We start from the raw sequence: 25,834 nt of genomic DNA, 5'->3' as shown, positions 1-25,834 counted from the left end.
TATTATTTAAAATCAAGTCCTCTTCTTTAAAGGGGAGAATCGCTCTTCTCCTCATTATTCTGCAAGTATGGTTTGGCTTCTTAAAATTAATGGGATTTTGATACTTGTGAAATTCCAGTAATATGGATAAAATTTCAACTAAAAAGAAAAAAATTATTTAAAAAATTTCACATGTGTGAAAATCACATTGATTGTAAGAAGGAACCCCTCAACTTTAAGGAGCCAATTTTTTCCTTATTAGTTTGAGTTGGATGCTTTAAGCATATTAATATATATTCAACCTGTATAACTATACGAATTAAACCTAATTCATTAAGTTTAAATATGTAATAGACATTATGCGAAAGAAATAAACTTAGTAACAAAGAGGCAAATGCATGGCTAAACATAACTAACTCCTCGTGAATTTTTCAATAATAGATCTTCTCACACTTGACAAAATGAAAGTGAACAAGGAATCAATTAATCCATGGGGTCATAAAACGTAGTGTGGCATGAAAACCAGCATTAATACTAATTAATATTCACTAACCATGCATGCATGCAGACTCATAAAGACAATTAATATGACCACGCTTATGGCCACGATCAGAGGTAAAAAGCAAATATTTAAGCAAACGAAGAGGAGCAGGAAGGAGGAGGACAAATCACAAGTAGTAGGGCAAAAACAAATATTTAAGCAAAGGAAGAGGAACAGGAAGGAGGAGGACAAGTCACAAGTAGTAAGGCATAGTGTAGACAAAGAATTTTTGGTGCAATAAATTTTATTGGACAAGAAAATAATTAGGGTTCGGTGGATTAAATCGTGGGCGTCGTAATTCGCCCATGTGGCATGTGACTCATCAAAATCGGATTAGTTGTCAAAAATGACGCATGGCGACATCCGACGGAGTGCATCAAACGGTTCAAGATGAAGACAAAATTAAAGGAAAGAATCTTCTGTGATTGACTTTGATTTAAATCAAATATTAATCAGGTCAATCAATTGAAGATAATCTGATTAAATTGCCAGATTATGGAAATTGATTTAAATCAAATCAAAATTCCACAAAACAAGGTTTTAAATAGGGAAAGCTATTTAGGTCAAGCATCCTACAAAAGCCTATAAATAGGAGGCCTCAAGACGAAAGAAAGGTCAGAGAGAGAAAAAACCTAGCACTCAGAAGAAACAGAAAACTCTCTGCATTCTTCACCCTACTTTGGAAGAGCCACCAAGCATAACAAATACATGCCGATTCCTTCACCATAGAAAAATCTCAAACACCAAACAAGCTTCGTGTTACCCGTTTGATCAAAATCAAGTCTCTACGACCCTTGTATCAAACACATATTTTCTTTAAACACTTTGGAGATCGAATCAGATGATTCAATACAGAGATTGTAACCCTAAATTTCATTAATACAATATTATTTTGTACATGTGTTCTTGTCTCATTTGTCGCAGGAAATTCGTGTTTACACATAGTAGTGGATCGAAAATCAGAGGAATCAAGAAGGATGGAAACCTAGGTGATGGGAATAGTCATAGGCGTGTTCGTGTTTCTGGTGTTGTTGGCCTTTATGATTATGTTTATACGTTATATCTTGCCAAGAATTCATAACTAAATGAGGGGCTTTATACTCTTGTAATAAATTGATTATTTGACACTACTTTATATTTATATATCACCTACATATAGTTCTTCCCAAGATTTATTTCGATTCACATTTTTTCCCTTTTTTTACCGATAATTTTAGCGTTAGAGCTTTATGTTACACTCCACTCATGTTATAAGACAACTAGTGCTTTTGTTAATGAAGCAGATAATGTGTGCCAAGAGAGGAGGTTAGAGTTTTTTATTTTTATTTTTTGAAGTCAACTATTACTTTCTTTTATTTTATTTTTCGGTAAATCTAAAATTAAAACTGGTTGTTGTATATTTAGTAAGCAATAATTGAAGGCATCAGCCAAATTGTGAACTTGTGAGAGTGAGAATATTAATATGAATTGGGAAAGACGTGAGGAGGTGGAAGTGGGACTCCCCGAAGAAAAGCTGCAAAGCAGAGGGGAGAACCGGGAAGGGGGACACTCTCTGCTCAATGTGTCAGAAGCCCATTTGCAGAAAAGTTGCAAAACGACACGAAAACCATCACTGCACTCTGCTCCCTCCCCATGGATCTCTCAGACTACTAGAATCTCTGGTGACATATGAGAGAAAAAAAAGGTAGGCCCATCACGTGGGGTTTTTCTATTTTACATTTAAAAAAAATAAAAATAAAAGTAATTTCATGTAGTTTTACAGTATGAAGATTTGGAGTAACTATAGCGTGACATCGTAGTAATACAGTTATGTGGTATGACTTGTCTTCATGTTATAAGCGTCGAAAAATATTAATTTTCTCGTTCACCCATATAACTATGTCTTAAAGAGTTGGTCTGTATTTTGGTGTTTGCTAATAATGCGATAATTAAGCAAGAATAAGATGCGCCAATCTCGTTGCATGGTGTGTTTTATCTTTGGAATATTAGACCATTGGAGCATTGGGGTCTGTTTAATTTGTTCTTCTTGAGCAACGTGCCTGTGCGATGCCGGAGAAGGCAAAATATAGATTTTTTAAACCTCAAAAGAAAAAGACTTAAAAAGGCTATCTATATCTATGTGATGGTACCATGATGTCCCACTTTTGCTTAATCTATTGCTTAATCTATGTTAAAAGAACCATAATATTTCAAACTTCCAGTAACCTTTAACCTCCGAAAACAGAAATCTGAATAAACAAATGCAGAGGCCTTGAACATGAAAAAACAAATGAAGAGGCCAACCAGCAAGCCAAGTCAGCAACCCATAACCACAACACATGCTCTTAGCAGATGTCAAAACACAACCAAGCCAATCCAGCTATTTTGAATTCAAAATGCTGCAACTTTTTTTCTTGGATTTGTAGTGATATGGGCACCTTTGTCTCTTCAGCCAATGTGGCCCCTTTTATACAAGCAAAGACTTTGCTTACAATTATATCTATGTCCATACAAGGAAGGAGATTATTTCTAAAGCAACAGCTATTCTCTACTTTCTTTTTCTGCCATATATTTCAAAATCCACCACAAAATTTTATTTTCCCACCCAACAGTTATATTATGTTATTCAAAGAACATCACTTGATTGGCTAATTTATAGTTTACCTTAATATTTTTTAGATTGCCAATGCTAAACACAAACACTAATTAGCCTATCCCACCAATGCCTAGGCCTGCCAGTCTGCAACAACTTTTGCCTAGGCAGGCAAAGCTTTCTGTACCAAGCAAAGTCAGCTGATAGAAAAAGACCAAAACATCAACTATCAGATCATTGAATCCAGCTTATTATATTTGTTTTTCTTTCCATCGTCACACACTCGGCATTGGGTTTATTGAACCTGAGAAAACGAAAAGATTCCAAATTCTGAAAAACCAGAAAACCGAGACTTGAACTGAGAGGTAGCTTTCAAGCTTTCGACAACTGCTACAGATCACGTTTTGGATTGCGTTTTTCTTTCTGTCTGGGTAGGTTAAAAAAAATTTGTTATCTTCGTTTGTCTTGCCCTTTTCAACTTCCTCGATTTTCTTCTCGACCTGATTGTCTTCTGCTTATTTCTCTCTTTCAAAGACTCAGTCTTTTGCCTCCAAATATATCCCCTTTATTAAGAGTGTCTTTTTCTGTGTTTGTTTGTTATTTTAATACATTGATTTTGCCGGGTTTTGTTGTTCGGTAAGGCCTATGCTGCTTTGGGGATCTACATTGTTTCTTTGTGTTTTGTGACCATTGTTTAATCCGTACAACTCATTACGTATTTCCGTTGTTGCTTGTGTTGATTTTGTTTCTTCAATAATAGCAGCAAACTGGATGTTGGGTTAATGATAATGACATGTTTGTACAACTCATTTCTAGGCGGACACACGTGAAACAAATCACAAAGAAGTGATTTTGGTGCCTCAGATTTTCTGGGTGAAATCACCACTATCCAAGTTCATCTTTGGACAAGATGCTGTGTGCTTGTTCAGGAGAGCAATTCAAATTCGAAGAGCCAGAGCCACCTCACTCGCCGGAGTCACTTGCCACGAGGGACTTTTCGGCCAGTGGTCTTTCGTCGAGGACAGGAGACTGGGAGTCAAAATTTGAAGACATCCAAGTAGATGAAGCTGAATCCACTCTAAAAGAAGCTCTATCTTTGAACTATGAGGTGGGTCTTCTTGTTTTCTGAAGTAAATTTCATTACATGAAACTAGTTTGTTCATACAATTGGCCTCTTCGTACTACAAATTTTGATATTTCCCTTCTGAATGAGCTTCAGGAAGCCAGGGCCTTGCTGGGGAGGCTTGAATTCCAAAGAGGGAATTTTGATGCTGCCCTTCAGGTGTTTCAAGGTATTGACATTAGAAGTTTAACTCCAAGGATGGCCAAGGCCATTGTTGAGAGAATTAGGCAGAAAAAACCACGTCCTAAAGGCGATCATGTGCTTCCCAGTGTCATGTCTATGCACTCTGTGAGCCTACTTATTGAAGCAATATTGCTTAAGGCAAGATCACTGGGGGAACTTGGAAGATTTATAGGTATTGCATACTCTTTCATGGTTGCTTATGTGTTCCTTTCATAATTGATGGGAAGTTTTCTTTTTCTTTGGAGCATAATTCAACTTTTGATTGAGATTGGTAGATGGCATTGGGCATCAAATTCTCCAGTAAATTAGATTGCATTGATATTGGCATTTGATTGCTTTTTATTGTATTGATTAGTTTGGAAGTTCTCATACTTTCTTATTCATCAGAGGCTGCAAAGGAGTGCAAAGTTATTCTTGATACAGTTGAGTCGGCACTACCTAATGGAATGCTTGATGACATCTGTGAGGACTGCAAATTGCAGGACATGTTTCACAAAGCACTAGAGTTGCTCCCCAGTTTATGGATAAAGGCAGGCTATCTTGACGAAGCTATTACTGCATATCGCCGGGCTCTAGTCAAGCCATGGAATTTGGAACCTAAGAGGTTGGCTGATGTTCAGAAAAACTTAGCTTGCACGTTACTCTATGGTGGTGTTGAAGCAAGCCTTCCTCCTCAGTTACAAATATGGGGCACAACTATGCCCAAAAATAATACAGAAGAAGCAATTTTGTTGTTGTTGATACTTATAAAAAAGGTGGCTTTGCGCGAGATAAAGTGGGATCCAGAAATTATGGATCATCTGACTTATGCACTTTCTGTTACCGGATTGTTTGAATTATTAGCAGATCATGTGGAGCAAGCACTTCCGGGATTATATAGACGAGCTGAGAGATGGTACTTTCTTGCTCTTTGTTATAGTGCCTGTGGACAAAATGAAGTAGCTTTGAACCTTTTGAAAAAGGTTGCAGGCTGTTCAGAAGGAAAGAACAAGCCCCACTTCCCCTCTTTTCTCTTGGGAGCAAAATTGTGTTCCCAAGATCCAAATCATGCTCGTGAAGGGATAGCATTTTCGCGTAAAGCCATTGACTTGGTAAATCATCAATGTGAGCATTTCATGGGTCAAGTTCATAAATTTCTTGGTGTTTGCTATGGCAGTGCAGCAAGAGCTTCTGTATTGGATTCTGAAAGAATGCTTTTTCAAAGAGAGTCTCTGAACTCTCTAAACTATGCTGTTCGTAATGAGAAGGAGGATCCTGAGGTGATGTTTAGTCTTGGCCTGGAAAATGCAGTGCAGAGGAATCTGGATGCAGCTTTCAATAATGCAATGAAGTACTCCAATATGATGGTTGGCAGCTCAGGACAAGGCTGGAAGCTATTAGCCCTTGTAGTTTCTGCAGAGCAGCGCTTCAAGGACGCTGAAACCATAGTTGATTTTGCTTTGGACGAAGCCGGAAGAGTGGATCAGTTAGAACTGCTCAGATTGAAAGCTGTGCTACAAGTTGCTCAGGAACATCCCAAGCAAGCTATAGAAACCTACAGAATATTGCTAACTCTTGTTCAGGCACAGAGGGATCTACAAGCTAAAAACTCTGAGCAAGAGCCAACCTTCCATTCTGAGGTCTGCATTCCTTAACGAGTAAAATCACTTTTCGAAGTCACTATGTTTTTGCCCTTTCTCTGTTATACCTTTTATTCTTTCCGCTGCAGGAATTTGTGGAAAGAAATTTGGAGAAGGAAGCCTGGCGGGACTTGGCAACCATTTATACAAAACTTGGTTTGTGGACTGACGCAGAAATATGTGTCAACAAAGCCAAGTTGATTGAATTTTATTCTGCCCATAGTTGGCATACCACAGGTAGGATTTTCCCTCCAATTTATTGTCGTTCAAATGTCAAGATACGATAAATGATTGTGTATGAGCATGAGAAACGAATTCTTGCGAGCTTATATTGCTTATATTACTTCAATTCATATCCAATCATCTAATGCCCCTTACTCATTTGCAGGTATGTTGTTTGAAGCTCAATCACAATACAGGGAAGCCCTAATTTCATTCTCAGTCTCATTGTCAATAGAGCCAGATTATGTTCCAAGCATTGTTTCTACTGCAGAAGTATTGATGAAACTTGGTAGCCAATCGCTCCCTATAGCTAGAAGTTTTTTAATGAATGCCCTACGATTAGAACCGACGAACCACAAGGCATGGTTGAACCTGGGATTGATTTCGAAAAGAGAAGGCTCCTTACAACAAGCAGCAGACTTTTTTCAAGCTGCACATGAGCTTCAGCTGTCAGCTCCAGTTCAAAGTTTTGTGTAATAATTTTGTGGCTTCCCAATTATTCTCAATTTCTCAAGTTTATGCTGTCAGCTCCAGTTCAAAGAGAAGGCTCCTTAGAGAATAATAGACTTTGTACGTATAGGAGGATGGTTATTGCTTGTTCCACTGATAAATTGTAGTCGAAATTATGTCACTAGATGGAGCAACTATAAGCAAAGCCAAAATTTGTTGCACAGAGAAATGAATGGCCAGATTTCATTATTAGATGATGCACCAAAGCAAGAATTTTGCAATTGTTACTGTTCTCCTGACATTCCATATACACAATAAATGACAGAGTGAATGTTGATTGATAAACAAAGTTTGCTTTGGAGATCTGGAGTGTTCGTTCTAGGCAGAAGAGGAATTGGCAGTCCAAACATGGTTGTATCTGTATAAACACTGCAGAGAAAACAAACGTAAAATGTGAGAACAACAAAAACAAAAATGTCGAAACTATTTATAAAAAAGAAAGAAAAAACTGTTGCTGCATGACTGCAGGTGTGAACTTCTTGAATGTGATGGCTGTAACACTATCTTCCTTGCTTAAGAAATTCTTGGACAAAAAGAAAATCCTGTCTATCAGAATTAATATTCACCCTGTTACATAGACATTCTTTACCACTTTATCTTTTCTAAAGTTCCAAATATCAAAGATAATATGCCCAAAACGGACGGACTTATAGCCTACAATGATGCAACTTATTTTCACCCATAAGTTGAAACCATGACAGGATGATAATTGACAGAAAACTTATTTTACAGGGTATATCCCGTTCATAGACTTACAATTGGAAGTTGTTGGAGAGACGAAAGCTCCGCCTCAACCCATCGACCACTGCATCCACAACACGAACAAATAGTCAAACATATGAACTATCTGATCTCAACAAACATGCACATCACACTTTGGTATCAAGAGTGCAAAGGTAGCAAAAAAATTTGAAATCCAGCACATCATAAGAATAAGATACATCATAGAATGACATCATAGGTCATATTTTCTCAGCATCATCTAAAATTAGCATAAAGGCAACAGAGATTGGCATTTAAACCACTAAAACCTACAGGACAGTCCTATGATATTATTGAAGATGTTGACAGTGTAGCTCAGATACATCAGCATCAATTTTCCAACAAAAAACTTGGAAATTCAGTACTCAAACCTTTAATACTGGTTCCCCTTTGTTACCGCTGGCAGCTTGCTTTGCAGCTGCCTGTTGCTGTGCACGCGCAGCTCTTCCTGCTGCAGACTTTTCGAATTCTTCTTGCCTGCAATTGTGGTTGCATTATATTAGTTCATTCAAATAATGAAGAAACCATTATGTGGGGACATAAGTAAAGTCTCCATGGAGTTGCCATATAATGCTAGCACACACACGTTTTAATTTTATTATTATTACAATCAAAGCCAAATCCTGCAGGCAGAAATATCCTATGGCGTTGAAAATTGCTTAAATATACAGGCAATTATATGTGTTTACAAAAATTTAAATCCGTTTCATAAACCATTTTTATTTGTTTCCTTTTTCCGTCATCACTTTCATCTAATTTTTCCCTATACATGATGAAATTAAACAAAAAACATATACTTTATGAAAGGAAAATTATTAATCGATCCAAAAATCACATCTTTACATAAGTTTGGTTGCAACTAGATGTCAATTGACGATGCCCAAACGAATTCAGATATCCAAATTTCGAAAATGAAAACGATCTATTGAGAAAATCTATATGTACCTTCTCTGGGCGGCTTCGGCAGCTTTGGCAAGAGCTTCTGCCGAGGCTATTCTGTCTTCTTCTTTTCTCTGTGCGTTGTTGCCTCCATCGAAACAACACAGCAGCCCCATCTCTCTCTTCTCAATCTGTGAGTTTTGCTTCGATTGACTTCTTATACAGTTTCTTTTTTGGTAATGACACGTTGCGATGTCCGGATCGATTGCCGCGTGCCACGTCATAAGTGAGAGCATCTTGTCATCTTGCCAGCCTTGCCAAACGACGTCGTGGTACATCTTTGATAGATTAAATTAGCTAAACGCGGCGTTTCATTGGTTTTGCCTTCTTCTTGAGAGACTCTGCGGAAGATATTGGCTCCTTCTGAAACCTAATTTGCAGAGATGACGAACAAACCGTTGGATTCACTACCTCCTACTGAAACCCTAGAGATGGAGAATGGATTGTCGCTGGTGCCACGCGTTAGGCTCAATCTCACAGTGTACTCGTCGAGCCAAGTTGTGACCAAACCCATCGATGAGTGGAAGATGAAGCAGACGCTCATAGACTTCCTAAAGAACTCGCTTTCTGTCTCCATCACCGTCCCTGAAGATGACCTCCAGATCAGACGACTCAAGGACCTCAAGAAGCGCAAGCGCGACGACCCTATAGCTTTCGGTACACTGTTCATTCGCAACCTGGGGTTTCTGAACAAGACCAGTAAGAGAAACGATGGTGAGGAAGAAGAAAAGGACGTAAAGGAGTTGGAGAAGAAGTTCCTGGACTGGAGAAAGTACATTGTTGAGAAAATGGATGGGATTGAGCTCAATATCGAAGGGGTCAAGTACAAGCTAAACGTCGACGTTCCGGAGTCTGATAATTTTGAGGCCATGAAGAAAGCTTGGGAGGAGTTTTACGCTTTTGGAAGTCGGGGTTTGTAATGATTTTTATCGGCTCAGAGCCTCAGGTTGAGCTTTGAATTTCGATGGAGTTCAATTTAAGTGAATTTGGTTCAATAAAGTTTGGTTCCTTTTGCAGGGCTTTCGACGAGAGGGAGGCAAGAGCCTGATACCATAATACTGAGGGGTGCTCCGTCACGCTGGTTTGCAGAGCCCCGGGTTTCTTCGAAGCCTTCAATGCTGGTTACTCATACCATCTTTTCTACATTTGGGAAGATAAGGCATGCCAACGTCTTTGTTCTCCAACTCTATTTCTTATGATTTTATAGAAATCCTGATGTGTTTGAATTCTATGTAATTTGTGAACACTAGCTTTTCATCAACTGTACTTTAGTTCTAAACGTTTGCCTAAACACTAATGTTTTGATTGAGCTTAAAAAGGTACTTAACAAAAGAAAAGGAACAGCAAACATGCGAAGCTATATTGCAATCTTCAACTTTTTTTCTCGTTGTCTTTGTTATTGCATTAACATTATAATGTGCTTTGATTGCCCATTTGAGAATAGCTCATGTGTGTATCCTCGTTAGCATCCATGGCATAATGGCCTTAGCTAATCATATATCATTCCTGTTGCTGCCCCTTTTTAATTACAATCTTTAGGAATCTTAATGTTGCTGAGGACGATGGTCTAGGTAAGGACGCGAACGAAGATGGTGGGGACTTAATTTCAGGTCTCCATTGTAAGATTGTGGTTCAGTTCGAGAAATACCAGGACTTCTATAATACTTTCAAGGTGTTATGTGGCCGCTCATTCCAGAAGGTAAGCAGTTGTTTTTCTCGTTATACAGTTTTCATAATTTTGTTAGGAGTGATATAAGATATAATGAGTGTTGTCAATCAAACTTGTCAAAATGCTAGATTTCTAGCATTGAGATATGATGCTAAAAGAACCTGTAGTGGAATTTATGTTTGGACTTATTAATCAGCTTTTTTTTTGTTTCTTGGTGGTAACTTTTTTTATTTTTTTGGTCAAGTTTCTTGGTGGTAACTAAACGTTCCTTTCTGTGGAGCAGCAAGGATCTCAATTGAGGGCTGATTATGAGGTTACGTGGGACAAGGATGGATTTTTCCGATTCTCAAGAAATCAACCGCATGAAAATAGTAGCAGGATACGGGAAACAGCAACAACACAGCACAGAAGTGAAGCTCCAAGGCATCGGCAACGCATCTCTCAATTCAGTTCCAACCAAGCTCCCCGCAAGAGGTTTAAGGTTAGAAACTAAGTGCGAAAATAACCAAGTAAAACCATTGGGCGGTCGAACAGGCTTTCTATGTTTCCCAGATGGGTCCAGCTATAATTGGTCCACTGGCCGAAACTCAAATCAACTAGCAAATCTTATGTTTATATGGTTACCATTTATTTAGCAAAAAGGAAACTTCACCTTACTTCAAGCCTTTTTGGTGTTCTCTCCAATGGTGACATAAATGTTTCTGTTTGAATACAGGAATAGGGCAGTTGATCTGAAAATTCCTTATGGAGCTGGGAGTTTGAAGTGTTGGAATATGGCATGAGTCAATGTATGACAGAAAAGACTAGTCTTCAACTCTCTTATTGGTTGGTGGACATGATGCCTTGCACAACATCACAGCAGCACTTTATTTTTTAGGAGTTGTTAAATCGTACATTCAAGTGGGGCATTTCAATCCTGAAAAAAGAAGAAGAAATGTATGCTATTTGCTTCATCATCCTTTTTTTTCCCTAACGGTTTGTAATGTATCCTTGGTCTTGGGTGTAAGAATTTTGAGTGTTTGAATAGTAAGAAATTGAGTAGAGATGACTCTGTTGGTCGATTTGCTTTGATTTTATTTGAATAGTAAGAGATTTGTAAGAACCCGATAAGAGTTTATAATGGATCAAGTCTTTATATGTTAAGAACCCCGATAAGAGTTCATATTATTATTTCATTATCACACCATATCTTAACACAAATAACAGTCATTGAAATATTACTCTATTACACACCGGTGAACATGCACAATACTTTTCTTCTTTGTGCTAATTTAGAACTGTGTTTTAGAGTTGTAATCACACTTCAATTCTGATCAAAGTTTATTTTGACTGGACACCAACATCCGAATTAAAAACAAAGTCCACCCTATTGGACATAGGGGTGGGCATGGTTGGGTTGGGTCGGGTCGGTTTTAATCCCAACCTGTAACCCAACTGGGCATATAGCGGTTAATGATTTCTTGTTGTGCTCTTGTACCCATCACGTATTACATATTGTGTCCAAGATGAAAGCTGAAGCTGCCCTACGGCTTTCCCTTTTGGCTTTTACCTGTGTAACAAAAAATATGCTTCAAAGTCTTTGAAGCATTTATATCTGGATAGTTGTATTCTTAAGCCACCTTCTCAATTTTTTGCTGCATTCAACTATTTGATAACCCTTCGACTGGAAGCTACATGGGTTGGTGAATATTTCATGCTTTCTTTGCTATCCAATTCTCCATTCCTTCGAGTCTTGCGCTTGAAAAGCTGCACATTGCCATCTGATTTGGAGATTGTTGGTCCATCCCTTCACCACCTGGAGGTGATTGGCTGTCATTATTACAAAGGAAATGTTATGATTTCTGCCCCGAAACTCACTGTTTTTGAACATCGCAACTTATGGGAGTGGGAGAATATATTGAGAAAGATATTCTTCCACGCATGGGAAGAGAAGATGATACCTCCTTCAATTTCACATTTCACTGGTTTTGCCCAGCTTGAAAATCTCAACCTGCGCATGTCTTCTGGAGAAGTAAGCGATACAAGAGAACGTTTTATACTATAGATATAGAATGTAATTAACCCCAACTTATAATATATCATACATCTTTCTTATAATGTGTGTGTCTGAATTTGCAGATGCCAAGATTGCCAAGAAACATAGCACCACTTGGGAATCTTAAGCAATTGGAATTGTCTGTAGATGAAGGTGATGCTCTAGGATGCTCAAATCTGTTGTGGGTTGTCCTCTTTCTGAAGGATTCTCCTCTTCTGCAGAAGCTTACATATAGGGTGAGTCTGCATATTTAAACATAAATCTTTGGGTCTAACTACCCAATTATTAGTCTGACAATATTAACAGCACACTCATTATTTACAATGAAAATCACAACTCCCTTGATCACTTGCACACAAGCACTTGCTGTCTCAGAGGACATTATTGTTATGTTGCATGGTCTTTCGACTCTATTATGCATGGGTTTTTCCTTTATCCTTTAATTATTAACTCAATATCTACTTGAAATTGATCTTTGTTGAGAGTGTTATCTCACATCCAAAATGGAAGCATTGCATTAGTAACTTATTTTAGGCCTCCCTACCCATTGGCAATTTATTTTCATTGGTTTGGATTGTGAAACTGATTGTCAATCAGTTAATTGTTAACTCAAAATCTATAACTGAAACTAACCTTTGATTTGTTTTGATTATGAAACTGATTGTAATTCATTCTTCCTGCTTATTGCAGCGTCCAGAATCACCTCCTGGCTTCTCTGAAAATGAAAGAAGTGAAAGATGGCAACTGGAGGAGTTCACCCATAATCAATTTAAAGAAGTTGAAATAACTGGATGTGTGTAGGTAGGTAATTGGTTCGAAGGTCTTGAACCCCTCCCGGAGATACTATAACGGAGGTGGGAGTTGGATTGATGATGAAAAAATAACCGATCTTATGCAACTTGTTATTGCATAGTGAAGGGCCGAGAAATGGTGAAAAGCTTCGAGACAAAGTTCCTGGCAGTGCAAAACTCGTATTGTTATGATGACCTACTTCCACTTCCATTAGGTTTGTTGGTAGGTCCTATGGGATGGGGCATGCTTAGTGAAGCACAAGTTGGGTGTTTGAATTTAGACTACTGCTTAAGTTAGTTTGGTCAGATTCTCTTAAGGTAATTTGAAACTTAATTTTTATTACAAGACCTGGATGAACATGACAAAAGAAACTAGAGAAGTTGCAGAACTAAAAGGGGTCATATACTTTTCAAGTGTGTTGATCACAAAATCCATTAAAAACTTAGTACGAGCTCACCTCCATTTGGACCAAGGGTGTGCTCCACCACTACATCACTTAGTTTTCTAAGATCCTCTATGTTCACAGCACATTCATAGCTATATTTATGTAAAGGCTTGACATACTACAAGGAAATGAAACTACATAACTGCAAAATATGAAGAACAAAAAAGTAAAACTAAAGAATAGGATACGGCAATGCATCGTTAGCAGGTTCCAAATTGACAACAGCAGCTTTCCTGCATGCCAAAGTGATAAAATTGTCATTGCAGATAATACAAACAGATTCATATGAAGAATATTGATGCCATAGGAAGGAAAACTTGAAAACCACAAGCAGAGGTGAAAACTTACCTTCCAATGAGTTGGGAGGAACTAAGACATGCCATTGCAGTAGGTAGTCTTCTTGCCTGCAATTCCACTTCAACAATTGTGCAACACATTGCTACAGTGGCTTGTTTCCAATATGCTACACAATTATTGCAGTGGAACTGCTCTCACTAGCAACAAGTACTACTTTACTCTGTGTCACCTTTAAAGTGAGTTCATTCCAAATAAACAGTGACCTAATTTACAAAAGTGGTATATTAGTAAAGATGATTCATACTAACTTTCAATCATTTTTAAAGAATGCAAAAGCAGGAAGGCAAGAGCTTGAGCAGAGTCTCTCCAAAATAAGGCAAAACCAATGAAACGCGGGGTTTCACTTATTCACTATGTCAAAGAGGTGCCACGACGTCGTTTGGCAAGGCTGGCCAGGTGCCACAACATGTAATTGCCGAAAAAAGCAAAAATTGCAGATTGAGAAGAGAGAGGCAGATGGGGCTACGATAGAGGCAACAATGCAGAGAGAAAAGAAGAAGAAAGAATAACCTCTGCCGAAGCACTAGGCAAAGCTGCCGAAGCCACCTAGAGAAGGTATATATAGATTTTCATTTGCGAAATTTTTGATATCTAAATTCGTTTGCGCATCTTGCAACCCTTTATAAAGAATGCAAAAGCAGGAAGGTAAGAGCTGAGAGCCAATCAATAGGTCCTATCTTGAATTCTTGTGCTTGAGAAGGTGCACATTGCCATATAAGTTTGAGATTGTTGCTACATCCCTTCGCTGTCTAGAGGTGACTGATTGTTTCAACGAATGGAATGTTACGATTTCTGCCCCGAAACTCACTATTGTTGAACATCGCGGCCATCTCAAATTCAATGATGTCTTGCCTCTTAATGCTCCTCAGTTGACAAAGATATTATTCCCCACATGGAAAGAGCACATGATACCTCCTTCAATTTCACACTTCACTGGTTTTGCTCAGCTTGAAAATCTCACCCTGCACATGTTTCATGGACAAGTAAGCTATATAAGTAAATATTAATTACTATATAGAATGTAATTAACCTCAGCTTATACATCTTTCTTATTATGTGTTTGAATCTACAGATGACAAGATTGCGGAAAACATAGCGCCACTTGGGAATCTTAAGCGATTGGAGTTGTGCTTAGATGTACGTGATGAATATTTTGGATACTCAGACCTGTTGTGGGTTGTGCTCTTTCTGAAGGCTTCTGCTCTTTTGCAGAAACTTACATATAGGGCGAGTCTGCATATTTAAAAATAAATCTTGGGTCTAATTATCTAATTATTGTTTTTTTTTTAAGTACAAGTGATAATCTAAATTAAAGGGAAGGTGAATTTCTCACACACACATACAACTATAATGCCGTGAGAATTCAAACTTGAGATCTCTTGTCTGCAAGTCAATACCCTTTTCTATTGGGCTAGACCCGTTAGCTCCATTGCCCGGTCTTTGTAGCCCAAGAAAATGAAAATGCCCAAACCAACATGTCGTTGCGTTTATAACAGCCTTCAAAGCCAAACCCTAAAATTTTGCTCATAATAACTCAGAAAGTTTTCCCTTTCCTGGCAAAGCATCGCGTGTTTCGATCTGGAATCGGATCAATCTCCAACGATGGCTTGTGTGTCGGCTGTTTCGGGTTTTAGAGAAGATGGGTCTGAGGATGAGAAGGAAGTGCTTGAGATTGAGGTCAATGAGGTCCTTTGGCGTCGGTTGAAAAGGTATTCTGTTAGTCAATTAACAGTTGTTAATTTCTTTCTACAGTTGGTTAATTAGGGTTTAGGGTTTAGGCATGGCGACCTAACTAGTTTAATTAATTATTTAATGACAATTGGAGTAATGAAATGCCTGTAATTAATAGTATATTGGTTTTTTTATGCGGTAATAATCAACATGTACTTTAATTTAGTCATATGAAACTGCACTCAGGGAGGAGCGTAGAGAAGGAAGCACTTTGCCACAGGCTGGTGAGAGGAAGAAGGAGGATGCTCCTGGGAAAACTGGTGAGAGGAAGGAGGATGCTCCGGTGAAAACTCACTATTCATCACCAGCTTCCCGATCTACAATGCGAAGATAGATTTCATTCATGCAACTGAAGATGGTCCTGCCTCGTAAGTGTGTTCAACTTCACAGGCTTTGTATGGCCCCATTTTTATGTCCTCATCACTGAATTTTTTGTTACTTGGAGTGGTCTTGGGAGTAAGTTTTTTGAGTGCTTGAGTAGTAAGAAATTTTGCTGTGTTGGTTCCTTTGATTTGGTTAGCATAGCGGGTAGGTGAATCAGAGATTTGTAAGGCTAGAGGCAAGGATGATTTCCCAAATTCATTATATTGTGCTGTTGATTATTCAAAATGTCATTGATGGTGCAAAAAAAAAGTGTAACTTATAATTTATAATGTTGTCATGTTGTTGTTTCATTCTCACGTCATATCTTAACACAAATACAAGTCGCTAAAAGATTACACCATTGGAAACCAACATAAAAATCCAAAAGACAGCCCCATATAAACTTATGACCACAATTCTTTTCTTCTTTGTGCTGACTTGAATGAAACTGTGTTTTGGAGTTGTGATCAAAGTTTATTTTCTTATTTTGAATTTGATAGAACACCATCATCCAAATCCAAAACAAATTGGTGTACTCTATTGGACTTTTCGGTTCATAATCATGCTGTGTATTATTCCAAATAATTCTTCTTTTGGTTTTGGATAGAGAGAGGCCGGGAAATAGTTGGTGAAAAGCTTCGAGACAGTTCCTGCCAGTCCAAAACTCGCAATGTTAAGACCCACTTTTTCCACTTGGTTGGTACCATTGGATGTGGCATGCTTATTGAAGCACAAGTTGGGTGTTTGACTTTAGACCACTGCTTATAATTAATGCCAGTTTTGCTAAATTTAATTGGCCGTGCTTTGTTCAGACTACTGCTTAAATAAAGAAGCCTGTTTGCATGCAAGAATGAATCAGGTTAGATTGATTATAATGTTTCTTGTTTACAAGTGGAATGAATTTAAAGGGAACTACAAGCTGAGGGGCGATTTGGGATTTCTCATGTTATAATTAAATTCTTGGCTAGGCTTGTAAAAATTGGAATTGAGCATGTTACTTGCCCAACAACACACATTAGTGATTCGTAGGAAATTAATTAGTTAGCACAACACTTTCTGGAAAAAAATATTAAATACACAATACTTAATGGATTGGGTTAGGTCGGTTTTAATCCCAACTCGTAACCCAACCCGATACATAGTAGTTAATTTTTTAGACTCAAAACCTGTTTATTATTAGGCCAACTCAACTCAATCCAAACTTTTGTGATCGGGTTAGGTGGTTCGATCAGGTTAGGTTAACTCAAAATTAAGCCTAGTCTTAAGTTTTGATTCCAGCTCGTAACACAATCTTGTACATAGCAGTTTATAATTTTTTGAACGCAATACTCACTCATTTTTAGGCCAACCCAACCCAATTCACTATAATTAGGTTGGTAAGTTTGGTCCAATTAACCCAAAATTGTGCCCACCCCTAACATATTATGTCCTCCTCCACCCTTTACAACCAAATATCAGCTTTGTCTGCAAGGAGAATTTTTAAGGGACCAAAACTGCATTTCTCATCACTTTAGGATTTCACTCGATTATGTGCAATCTGGTTCAATATAATTTCATAATTTGGTCCAATGTAAATTTATAATCTGGTCCAATGTAATTTTGACTAGAAATATGATATCAATCTAATTAACTAAGGCCATCTCCAATCATTGGGCTATAAATTTAGCCCTCCAAAATATTAATTTTTTAAAGAATAGTGTAGGGTTAAATTTTTTCATCTCTAGTCATGCAGGGCTCTGTTTTAGGACCCTTCATATTTTATTATTTTAAAAAAAAAAACTATGGTACAACACTCCACAATTATGTATTGTTTAATTTAATTAACCTACTATTTAGAGACAATATTTCATATATGACACGTGTACATTGATAAGCATTTAACAAGATTTTTGTTAAGATTTTGTGTCTACGTAGCATGTCTTATCCTGAGGGAATCTTAATAATTTTTTGGATATGATTTTCAAGTGACATGTGTCGGTCCGGAGCAACTATCTAGATTTCGGATTAGATTTTTGTTGACATGGCACCTCTGATCTTCATCTTCAAATGTCAATATATATATATAATGAATTTAAAAACATTTAAAAAGGCTATTTAAAAAAAACCTACCGGTTAGTTGACGTCATCACGCCTTTAATATTGGTTGTTGGATCTGTAATTGTACAAGATGTTTTGTGCTCTTGTCCATGCGTGATACTTTTTCTTCTTGGAAATCACATGCGCTGAGCCCACAAAAAATTTAGCCTTGGCCAAAGTTGGGCTATAAGTAGCCTGGTTGGAAGGCTAAAAAGCCCAATATAGCCCTACAAATTTGACCAAAATTTTTTTAGCTTGAGGATGAGTTTTGCATTATTTTAGGGTTATATTTGACATATGACCCATAGCTGGAGATGGCCCAACTAAACCACCAAAGAGGCCCTCGGTTTCGTCGTCGGCCAGCAAGCATATCCCAAAGCCGATGCTTAAAGGAATTGAAACAGATTATCCAGACCAATAAAAAAGGACTAAAACAAATTCAAAATCTCCTAAACTCGCTAGGTAAGTCGGCAAATTTAATCCTGAACCCGATATGTAAAGGACTAAAACTAAAACAAAATCTCCTAAACTCACTAGGTTTGGTTGAGAGCTGGCAAATATGACATCCTAAACCAAATAGGTAAAGGACTAAATCATCTATAAAAAGCCTTGAATCAGGGTTCCAAAATCGTAAGTTGAGTTCTACTCGTAACTCAAAATTTCCCAATTTTCTATTTCTAGTTCATAGCAAACCATCGTACCTGACCTTTTCGTTTTCGAATCAATCAATCTCCAGTCAACAAGTATGGCTGCTGCCACTGAAGATGTTTTCACGAAGCTCGACCACCTTTCCTTGCTCGCCAAGGTAGTTTCAGAGCTCGAAACTCATACGGGGTTGGGGGACGTTGTTCTTGCAGAGTTCATCACTGACTTGGGACGAAGCTGCGAGACTGTCGACGAGTTCAATTCCAAATTGCAGGAAAACGGTGCCCAGATGGCGGATTACTTTGTCCGTACACTCTTCGCCATCATTCACGCAATCAGTCGTCCGAAGCCTGAGAAGGTCTCGAAGAAAGACAGTGTCTTTGAGCGGCGTAGAAGTGATGAAGACAGGGAAAGAAGGCATGCGGATTTAGGCAATAAACGAAACAGAGATGGGTGTGAATTGTATACTGTTCATAAGGGTAGGGTGGCTAGAGTGATGGACAACGGTTGCTTTGTTCAGTTGAATGATCACGGAGGGAGGGAGGGTTTGGTTCATGTTTCCCAGATTTCGAATCGGAGAATTCGTAATGCCAAGGATGTGGTGAAGAGGGATCAGGAAGTTTATGTTAAGGTGGTTTCGGTTTCGGGTAGGAAGTTGAGTCTTTCGATGAGGGATGTTGATCAGCGAACTGGGAAGGATTTGCTTCCCTTGGAGAAGAAGGGCTCGGAGGGTGACGGTCTTTGGACAAACCCATTGGCGTCAAAGGATAGGCCTGTGACTAGGATTGGTATTTCTGGGATTAGGATTGAGGAAGAGGATGATGTTTTTGTCCCATCACGCCGCCGGCCATTGAAGAGAATGAGCTCGCCCGAGAAGTGGGAAGCCCAGCAGTTGATTGCCTCTGGTGTTTTGAGCGTTACAGAGTATCCAATGTATGATGAAGAAGAAGCAAATGGTATGCTTTATCAAGAAGAGGGAGCTGAGGAAGAGACTGAGGTTGAAACCAGGGAGGACAAGCCGGGGTTTTTGGAATATTCTTTGGACATGTCCCCTGTGAAGATCTTGAAGAATCCAGAAGGGTCATTGAGCCGCGCAGCTGCACTTCGATCTGCGCTAGCTAAGGAGGATAGAGAAGTGAGCAGGCTGGCAAAAGCCATGTTGAATTCTATCCCTAAGGATCTGAATCGTCCCTGGGAAGATCCAATGCCAGAGGCTGGTGAGAGGCAATTTGCACTAGAGCTAAGAGGTGTGGGTTTGTCAGGCTATGAAATGCCCGAGTGGAAGAAGGATGCTTTAGGGAAAACCATCAGTTTTGGGCAGAGGTCAAAGCTCTCAATTCAGGAACAGAGGAAGAGCTTGCCTGTCTACAAGCTGAAGGAACAACTGATTGAGGCGGTGCGTACTAATCCAGTGCTCGTCCTCATTGGTGAGACTGGTTCTGGTAAGACAACCCAGGTAACGCAGTACCTTGCAGAAGCGGGTTACACGACAAAGGGCAAGATTGGATGTACGCAGCCACGTAGGGTTGCTGCGATGTCTGTGGCCAAGAGGGTTGCTGAAGAGGTTGGTTGCCGTTTGGGAGAGGAAGTTGGCTATACAATTCGTTTCGAGGATTGCACTGGACCAGATACTGTCATCAAGTACATGACCGACGGTATGCTTCTTAGGGAGATTATGATTGATGAGAACCTTTCTCAATATTCCGTGGTCATGCTTGACGAAGCTCACGAGAGGACGGTCGCTACAGACGTGCTTTTTGGTTTACTTAAGCAGCTTTTGGACCGGAGATCAGACTTTCGTTTGATTGCCACATCTGCTACACTGGATGCAGAGAGGTTTTCAGAATATTTCTGTGACTGTAAAATCTTCACCATCCCCGGGAGGCCTTTTCCCGTAGAGAAATTATACACCAAGCAGCCAGAAAGTGATTACCTTGACGCAGCTCTAATCACTGTCCTACAAATCCACTTAAAAGAACCAGAAGGTGACATCCTTCTCTTCTTGACTGGACAAGAAGAGATTGATTTTGCCTGCCAGACTCTATATGAGAGGATGAAAAGTCTTGGTAAAAATGTTCCTGAGTTGATTATTCTACCAGCATACAGCGCCCTTCCAAGTGAAATGCAGTCGAGGATATTTGATCCTGCTCCACCAGGGAAGAGGAAAGTAGTTGTGGCTACTAATATTGCTGAGGCATCACTGACCATTGATGGGATATTTTATGTAATTGATCCGGGGTTTGCTAAACAAAATGTTTATAACCCAAAGCTGGGGCTCGACTCACTGATCATAACTCCAATTTCACAAGCGTCGGCTGAGCAACGAGCTGGGCGAGCAGGGCGTACAGGCCCTGGGAAATGTTACCGCCTCTACACTGAGAGTGCATACCGCAACGAGATGTCCCCAACTACAACTCCAGAAATCCAGAGGATAAATCTGGCGTCGACTGCACTTATGATGAAAGCTATGGGGATAAATGATCTCCTGAAATTTGATTTTATGGATTCTCCTCCACGCCAAGCACTCGTTTCTGCCATGGAACAACTGTACAATTTAGGAGCACTAGATGAGGAGGGGCTGCTGACCAGATTGGGTAGGAAAATGGCCGAGTTTCCTCTGGAACCACCCCTGTCTAAGATGCTACTCGCCAGCGTGGACCTTGGATGCAGTGATGAGATGTTGACCATCATTGCAATGACTCAGACAGGCAATATGTTTCACAGGCCAAGGGAAAAACAAGCCCAGGCAGATCAGAAGAGAGCCAAGTTCTTTCAGCCAGAGGGAGACCACCTAACTTTACTTGCACTCTATGAGGCTTGGAAAGCAAGTAACTTTTCAGGGCCATGGTGTTTTAACAACTTCGTTCAGTCTCGATCCTTGAGGAGGGCACAGGATGTGAGAAAGCAGCTTCTGAGCATCATGGACAAGTACAAACTGGACGTTGTCAGCGCAGGAAAGCACTATACAAAGATCAGGAAGGCCATTACTGCAGGGTTCTTCTTTCACGCTGCTAGAAAGGACCCGCAGCAGGAGGGTGGCTGCTACAGAACCCTGGTGGAGAACCAGCAGGTTTATATCCATCCAAGCAGTGCGCTGTTCCAGAAACAACCAGATTGGGTCATCTACCATGAGCTGGTTATGACCTCAAAAGAGTACATGCGCGAGGTGACAGCCATAGACCCAAAATGGCTGGTGGAACTGGCACCAAGGTCCTTCAAATTTGCAGAGGCTAACAAGATGAGCAAGCGCAAGCGTCAAGAACGCATTGAGCCGCTATATGACAGATACAATGAGCCTAACTCTTGGCGCCTCAGTAGGCGTCGTGCTTGAAGATTGATCTTTATCTTGCATTGATTTCTCTGTAATGTAAAAGGAGATTAGCATATATGCTTTGGTATATAATATATAATACATTACCACATGTTGCAGATTGAATTTCTAAGCTTAGTAGTATATTGCATTGCCATCATTCACCAAAATATGTAAAAAGACATGGCTGGTTGTGGATCTTTAAAACTGATGATTTTGGAAGAAATGTGAACACCCCCAAACCAATCACCAACTGTTTACTCTTTGTTAATTGCATTTCTAATCTGATTTCCAATTTTCAGAAATCTGAAACAGCCAAGTATTGTTATTGTTCTTTTTCATTTGTCAAATTAATCGTATACTTGAGTGGCTTTTCAATGCTGAAAAAAGAAATATTGCTTCATCATCTTCTTTTTTTTTCCCAGTGGTTTGCAATTTTTCGTGTTGAACCAATCTTTTTTGTTACGCGGAGTGGCCTTTGGCTGTAAGAATTGCAGATCACAGTTGCAGACAGAGCATAGTTGGTCATACCTTTTCAAACTAGTAACACCAATTGACCTTCCATCAAAAAACCAATTCATACTTGCTAGAAGAAGGTTTGTTTTTATGTCTTACTGAGTTACATTGGCCAACTCTTACCTTTGAGAAGCCTCATAATTTGGTAGAATCCCATTATTTTAGAATTAATGTTGTTTTCTAGTTGAACCAACCTCCCATGATTGTATGCAGTCTAACAGTGCCACCGGAGATCCTTACGTCGTGCCGTGGTGATAACTTTCCTCTCCTAAACTCTTTGTTTAGCTTCCAAGTCTTTGTTTGTTTACCTGTTGTCACTCCTCCTCTTAATTAAAGTAGATGCCTTGACTGAGTTCTTAAGATGCAAGTTTTGATAATAAAAAAATAAATAAACAGGACATGGCTGGTTATGGATGTTAAAAATTGATGATTTTGGAAGAATTGTGAACCCCCTAACCAACAATCACCAAAGTGCTTCCTCATAGTTCTTTACATGTGTAATCTGCTTTCCATATTTCAAAATCTGAAAAAATCAATTTTTTTTTGTTCCTTTTTCATATGTAAGCAATATGATCTTGAAGGTTGATTAATTTAATTGTTGTGAGCAAGAATTTCCTTCTTAAATTCCCAAGAAAATTTCATATGGTTATTACCATTAAATAATCATCGTGTACGCAGCATCTCATGGTAGAGGAGAAGCGTGAAAATTGTTTGTTTAAAAAGAAGAGGAGAAACGTGGAGTGGATTTAGTTAAGTATATTACAGCAAGGCCAAAGCAGCTCCAGATTTCTCAAGGTATTGCATTCAATAAAATATTCTGTTGTAGCTCTCAGCTTCATTATGACGCGATTACGATATATTTTGTGATGAGTTTGATACAACATAACTTTTATCGTAGGTGTGTTGTTGACTCCATTATAAGAGTATCATTGTAAATCTCTTAATGTTTATCAAAAAGAAAAAAGATTATCTGACCTCGAATTGTGTTTTTTTCACTACTATAAGCAACGCCACACAATTATACTCATGACGATAGCTTAATCCACAATCTAATCCTTTAATTAGCTTTTTTCGGGAAATAATTCAGCATAAAACTAGAAGATCAAGACATAATTAACCACATAATCATGGAATTACCAGGCAGTTTTCACTGATTACATCTTACAAAACCTCTATGCCATAAAGAGCTAACATAACACGGGCTACTATCTATGTAACTCATAATTTACATTTACAAACATGTCAAACGGAGAGTTGGATTTCTAAGTTTCAACCCAACCCCACAACAAGCAACCAATTAAAAAGCAGAGCTTGTACATACAGAGCAGCCAAATATTGACCACAAAAAAACAAAAAAGGAAAAATGAAAGAAAGAACCAATTAACATATGGAGAAATTCACAAGCCAATCGCATCATGATCATGATCACCAGCTTTTCCGGTGACCGTGCTGTTGCGACCGGGGCGTACCGGCGGTGGGGCTACTACTCTTTGGAGAAGACAAGCCATGATGATCGGTTGCCGTCTTATTATTGTTGTCACTGAATCTTCTAACGTGGTCTTTTTTCTTTGATGCTCTTCTTGTGCTGCTTCTGCTGCTGCTCTCTTTCAACGTTGGCAATGCATACCAACCAATAGAGGTGCATAGTATGGCAACAGATCTCCCGAACACAGCCAATAGAACCAAAATGAATACCATAACCACTGGCAAATAAAAAGATGGCCTTTTCCACAAGCCCAAGTTCATGTCACTGAAATTCCATGACCAAAACACCCTCCTCTTCTTATCATCAGTCTTGGGTTGTTCCTGGGACACTTCCTTGGTGGGTGTTGAGGGCTCAACGGTCAATTTATCGAGTGGTGTTGCATGCTTTTCTTTTACCAGTACCTGATATTGATCAGGCTTGCTGATTTTGTTGTTGTTTTGGTCTTCCTTTTTGTCCTTCACTTTGATCACGATGGGCACCGGGACGTCGTCGTTTGAGTCCTTGAACACAAAGCGGACAAACGATATGTCCTGGGGGGGCGTTTCTGCATAAATCTTCTGCCTTTTCTCTTCAAGATCAGCTAAGAGTGCAGAGAACTTGTCAAGGCCGCGGCTTGAGTATGGGTTTTTGCTGTCCTTGCTGCTTCTTCTGGACGATCTTCTTGGAGTTGAACAAGGACTTGAACTTGTGGGTTCATCGTGAACATCTTCTGGGTGGAAAAAGCCACAGCTGAAAGGGCTCAACATTTGAAATCAACTGAGTTTTAGAGAGAGAGAGAGAGAGAGAGAGAGAGAGAGAGAGAGTTTGGTGTTGTGGGTTTTTTGTGATTTGGTTGATTGGAAGAGAAGAGAGCCACATATATATATATATATATATATATATAATAGGTTATTAAAAGGAGGTGCTGTGGTGAGAGAAGGGAGATCCAAACAAAGCATAATCAATTGAAGGTTTGACAAAACAAAATCCTATAGAAGCTTCTTCTGTCCACATGGATTTTGGTGTGGGTTGACTGACTTCTTGGGGAGTAGGGAAAAAAAACAATGCCACGTATACACGTTCGGATTGTTCTTTGCAAATGAAAGCCAAAGGATATCTAGTTGAGTTTTTACCCGGTCTTTATGCTTGGAGAAGGGTATTATTGAATTGAATTTTGGTCTCCAATTTTTTAATAAGAATATATTTACTTTTTATCAATAAATGTTGAGCGACGTGCTTATACTTGTCATCTAGAAGGGCCACTGCCCCACTGGGACCATGAATTATTAGATGGAATGGAAGTTGGTCAAGCAAAAGCAAGTGTTATTTGGAAATTTCACACAATAAATAAGCGTATCTTCTTTTTAGTTAGGTTGGTATGGGAAAAACAAGTGCTTTATCTCGTATTCTATCCGCATTTCTGATAAGTAAATATTTTTTATTTATGACTTTTCATGCTTTTATTAACACCTATCGAATCAAAATAAGTATATGAAATCTTTAATTCAATACATGAAAACTCATAATTAGATTGATTAGAGGGGAGTATTTGATCTATTCTTACTTGCTTTTATTTATGACTGTCCTTCATAACTTTCCCCGTTTGAATGTCTTAATATATATTAAATTACGTAAGTATTAACAAGTCGTCGTTCATACTTTTTACGTGGTAACGATTAATTTGCAGTTATTGAAGAGGAGTAGGAGCAATAATTGCAGTTATTTAAGAGGAAAAATGAGCAATCCATCTCAGTGCTTCCGTCATTGCTTGCTCCATGCAATAGAATCTGTCTGAGGAAGCAAAACTTGTGCAATACGCATTTTATTTTATTCATGGGTTGATCTCAATATTTATAGATGGATGGCATCACCCGTCACCCGTGAGATCTTTCAAATACAATATATTAATGAAAATGTTTAGTTAATTAATAGGTTACTAATCTCAGCCTTAATCTCATTGTTGAAAAACCAAAACCAAAA

General features: G+C 38.9%; 6 protein-coding genes and 1 long non-coding RNA gene across 9 annotated transcripts; 4 read left to right on the top strand and 3 right to left on the bottom strand.

Moving 5' to 3' along the window:
- LOC18790421 (protein NPGR1) lies at positions 3,202 to 6,941 on the top strand. Of its 3 annotated transcripts, none has more exons than XM_020554891.1 (6): positions 3,202 to 3,457; positions 3,909 to 4,200; positions 4,312 to 4,570; positions 4,786 to 6,017; positions 6,107 to 6,254; positions 6,406 to 6,941. In XM_020554891.1, the coding sequence occupies exons 2-6, from the start codon at positions 4,003 to 4,005 to the stop codon at positions 6,714 to 6,716; spliced, it is 2,148 nt and encodes a 715-aa protein (XP_020410480.1). In that variant the 5' UTR covers positions 3,202 to 3,457; positions 3,909 to 4,002; the 3' UTR covers positions 6,717 to 6,941. The 3 variants fall into 3 exon arrangements, with proteins under 3 accessions (XP_020410480.1, XP_007225193.1, XP_020410481.1); XM_007225131.2 differs by having other exon boundaries at positions 3,202 to 3,523; XM_020554892.1 differs by lacking the exon at positions 3,202 to 3,457 and adding an exon at positions 3,553 to 3,728.
- On the bottom strand, positions 6,906 to 8,602 carry LOC18788829. The gene is made up of 4 exons (XR_002269708.1): positions 8,457 to 8,602; positions 7,883 to 7,988; positions 7,506 to 7,554; positions 6,906 to 7,118 (listed from the first exon to the last, which is right to left on the bottom strand). It is a non-coding gene; the product is annotated as an uncharacterized LOC18788829 (long non-coding RNA).
- Positions 8,768 to 11,269, top strand: LOC18791742. Its single transcript, XM_020554484.1, has 5 exons — positions 8,768 to 9,362; positions 9,468 to 9,609; positions 9,990 to 10,149; positions 10,403 to 10,600; positions 10,835 to 11,269. Exons 1-5 carry the CDS (start codon positions 8,834 to 8,836, stop codon positions 10,838 to 10,840), a joined length of 1,035 nt encoding a protein of 344 aa, XP_020410073.1. The 5' UTR covers positions 8,768 to 8,833; the 3' UTR covers positions 10,841 to 11,269.
- On the top strand, positions 11,325 to 12,484 carry LOC109946482. Its single transcript, XM_020554485.1, has 2 exons — positions 11,325 to 12,130; positions 12,238 to 12,484. The coding sequence occupies exons 1-2, from the start codon at positions 11,813 to 11,815 to the stop codon at positions 12,406 to 12,408; spliced, it is 489 nt and encodes a 162-aa protein (XP_020410074.1). The 5' UTR covers positions 11,325 to 11,812; the 3' UTR covers positions 12,409 to 12,484.
- LOC109946483 (GPN-loop GTPase 2-like) lies at positions 12,280 to 14,725 on the bottom strand. The gene is made up of 5 exons (XM_020554486.1): positions 13,740 to 14,725; positions 13,580 to 13,624; positions 13,404 to 13,483; positions 12,788 to 12,869; positions 12,280 to 12,369 (listed from the first exon to the last, which is right to left on the bottom strand). Exons 1-4 carry the CDS (start codon positions 13,826 to 13,828, stop codon positions 12,823 to 12,825), a joined length of 261 nt encoding a protein of 86 aa, XP_020410075.1. The 5' UTR covers positions 13,829 to 14,725; the 3' UTR covers positions 12,280 to 12,369; positions 12,788 to 12,822.
- LOC18790462 (probable pre-mRNA-splicing factor ATP-dependent RNA helicase DEAH5) lies at positions 18,452 to 21,983 on the top strand. Its single transcript, XM_007225287.2, has one exon. The coding sequence runs from the start codon at positions 18,664 to 18,666 to the stop codon at positions 21,892 to 21,894; it is 3,231 nt and encodes a 1,076-aa protein (XP_007225349.2). The 5' UTR covers positions 18,452 to 18,663; the 3' UTR covers positions 21,895 to 21,983.
- LOC18793623 lies at positions 23,492 to 24,713 on the bottom strand. The gene has a single exon (XM_007223991.2). It carries the CDS (start codon positions 24,619 to 24,621, stop codon positions 23,815 to 23,817), a length of 807 nt encoding a protein of 268 aa, XP_007224053.1. The 5' UTR covers positions 24,622 to 24,713; the 3' UTR covers positions 23,492 to 23,814.

This window comes from Prunus persica, chromosome G1 (genome assembly GCF_000346465.2).
Source record: "Prunus persica cultivar Lovell chromosome G1, Prunus_persica_NCBIv2, whole genome shotgun sequence".
Classification (NCBI taxonomy): domain Eukaryota; kingdom Viridiplantae; phylum Streptophyta; class Magnoliopsida; order Rosales; family Rosaceae; genus Prunus; species Prunus persica.
This window is presented reverse-complemented; position numbering and strand designations above follow the sequence as displayed.

Excerpts from the sequence above, each read along its gene's own strand:
- LOC18790421 (XM_020554891.1), top strand. The coding sequence starts at position 4,003 with ATGCTGTGTGCTTGTTCAGGAGAGCAATTCAAATTCGAAGAGCCAGAG. Across the intron at positions 4,201-4,311 it reads CTCTATCTTTGAACTATGAG|GAAGCCAGGGCCTTGCTGGG; the intron begins GTGGGTCTTCTT and ends AATGAGCTTCAG. Across the intron at positions 4,571-4,785 it reads GGAACTTGGAAGATTTATAG|AGGCTGCAAAGGAGTGCAAA; the intron begins GTATTGCATACT and ends CTTATTCATCAG.
- LOC18791742 (XM_020554484.1), top strand. The coding sequence starts at position 8,834 with ATGACGAACAAACCGTTGGATTCACTACCTCCTACTGAAACCCTAGAG. Across the intron at positions 9,610-9,989 it reads TCTACATTTGGGAAGATAAG|GAATCTTAATGTTGCTGAGG; the intron begins GCATGCCAACGT and ends TACAATCTTTAG. Across the intron at positions 10,150-10,402 it reads GTGGCCGCTCATTCCAGAAG|CAAGGATCTCAATTGAGGGC; the intron begins GTAAGCAGTTGT and ends TCTGTGGAGCAG.
- LOC109946482 (XM_020554485.1), top strand. The coding sequence starts at position 11,813 with ATGCTTTCTTTGCTATCCAATTCTCCATTCCTTCGAGTCTTGCGCTTG. Across the intron at positions 12,131-12,237 it reads TGCGCATGTCTTCTGGAGAA|ATGCCAAGATTGCCAAGAAA; the intron begins GTAAGCGATACA and ends CTGAATTTGCAG.
- LOC109946483 (XM_020554486.1), bottom strand. The coding sequence starts at position 13,828 with ATGTGTTGCACAATTGTTGAAGTGGAATTGCAGGCAAGAAGACTACCT. Across the intron at positions 13,625-13,739 it reads TCCTCCCAACTCATTGGAAG|GAAAGCTGCTGTTGTCAATT; the intron begins GTAAGTTTTCAC and ends TTTGGCATGCAG. Across the intron at positions 13,484-13,579 it reads CCTGCTAACGATGCATTGCC|CTATGAATGTGCTGTGAACA; the intron begins GTATCCTATTCT and ends ACATAAATATAG.
- LOC18790462 (XM_007225287.2), top strand. The coding sequence starts at position 18,664 with ATGGCTGCTGCCACTGAAGATGTTTTCACGAAGCTCGACCACCTTTCC.
- LOC18793623 (XM_007223991.2), bottom strand. The coding sequence starts at position 24,621 with ATGTTGAGCCCTTTCAGCTGTGGCTTTTTCCACCCAGAAGATGTTCAC.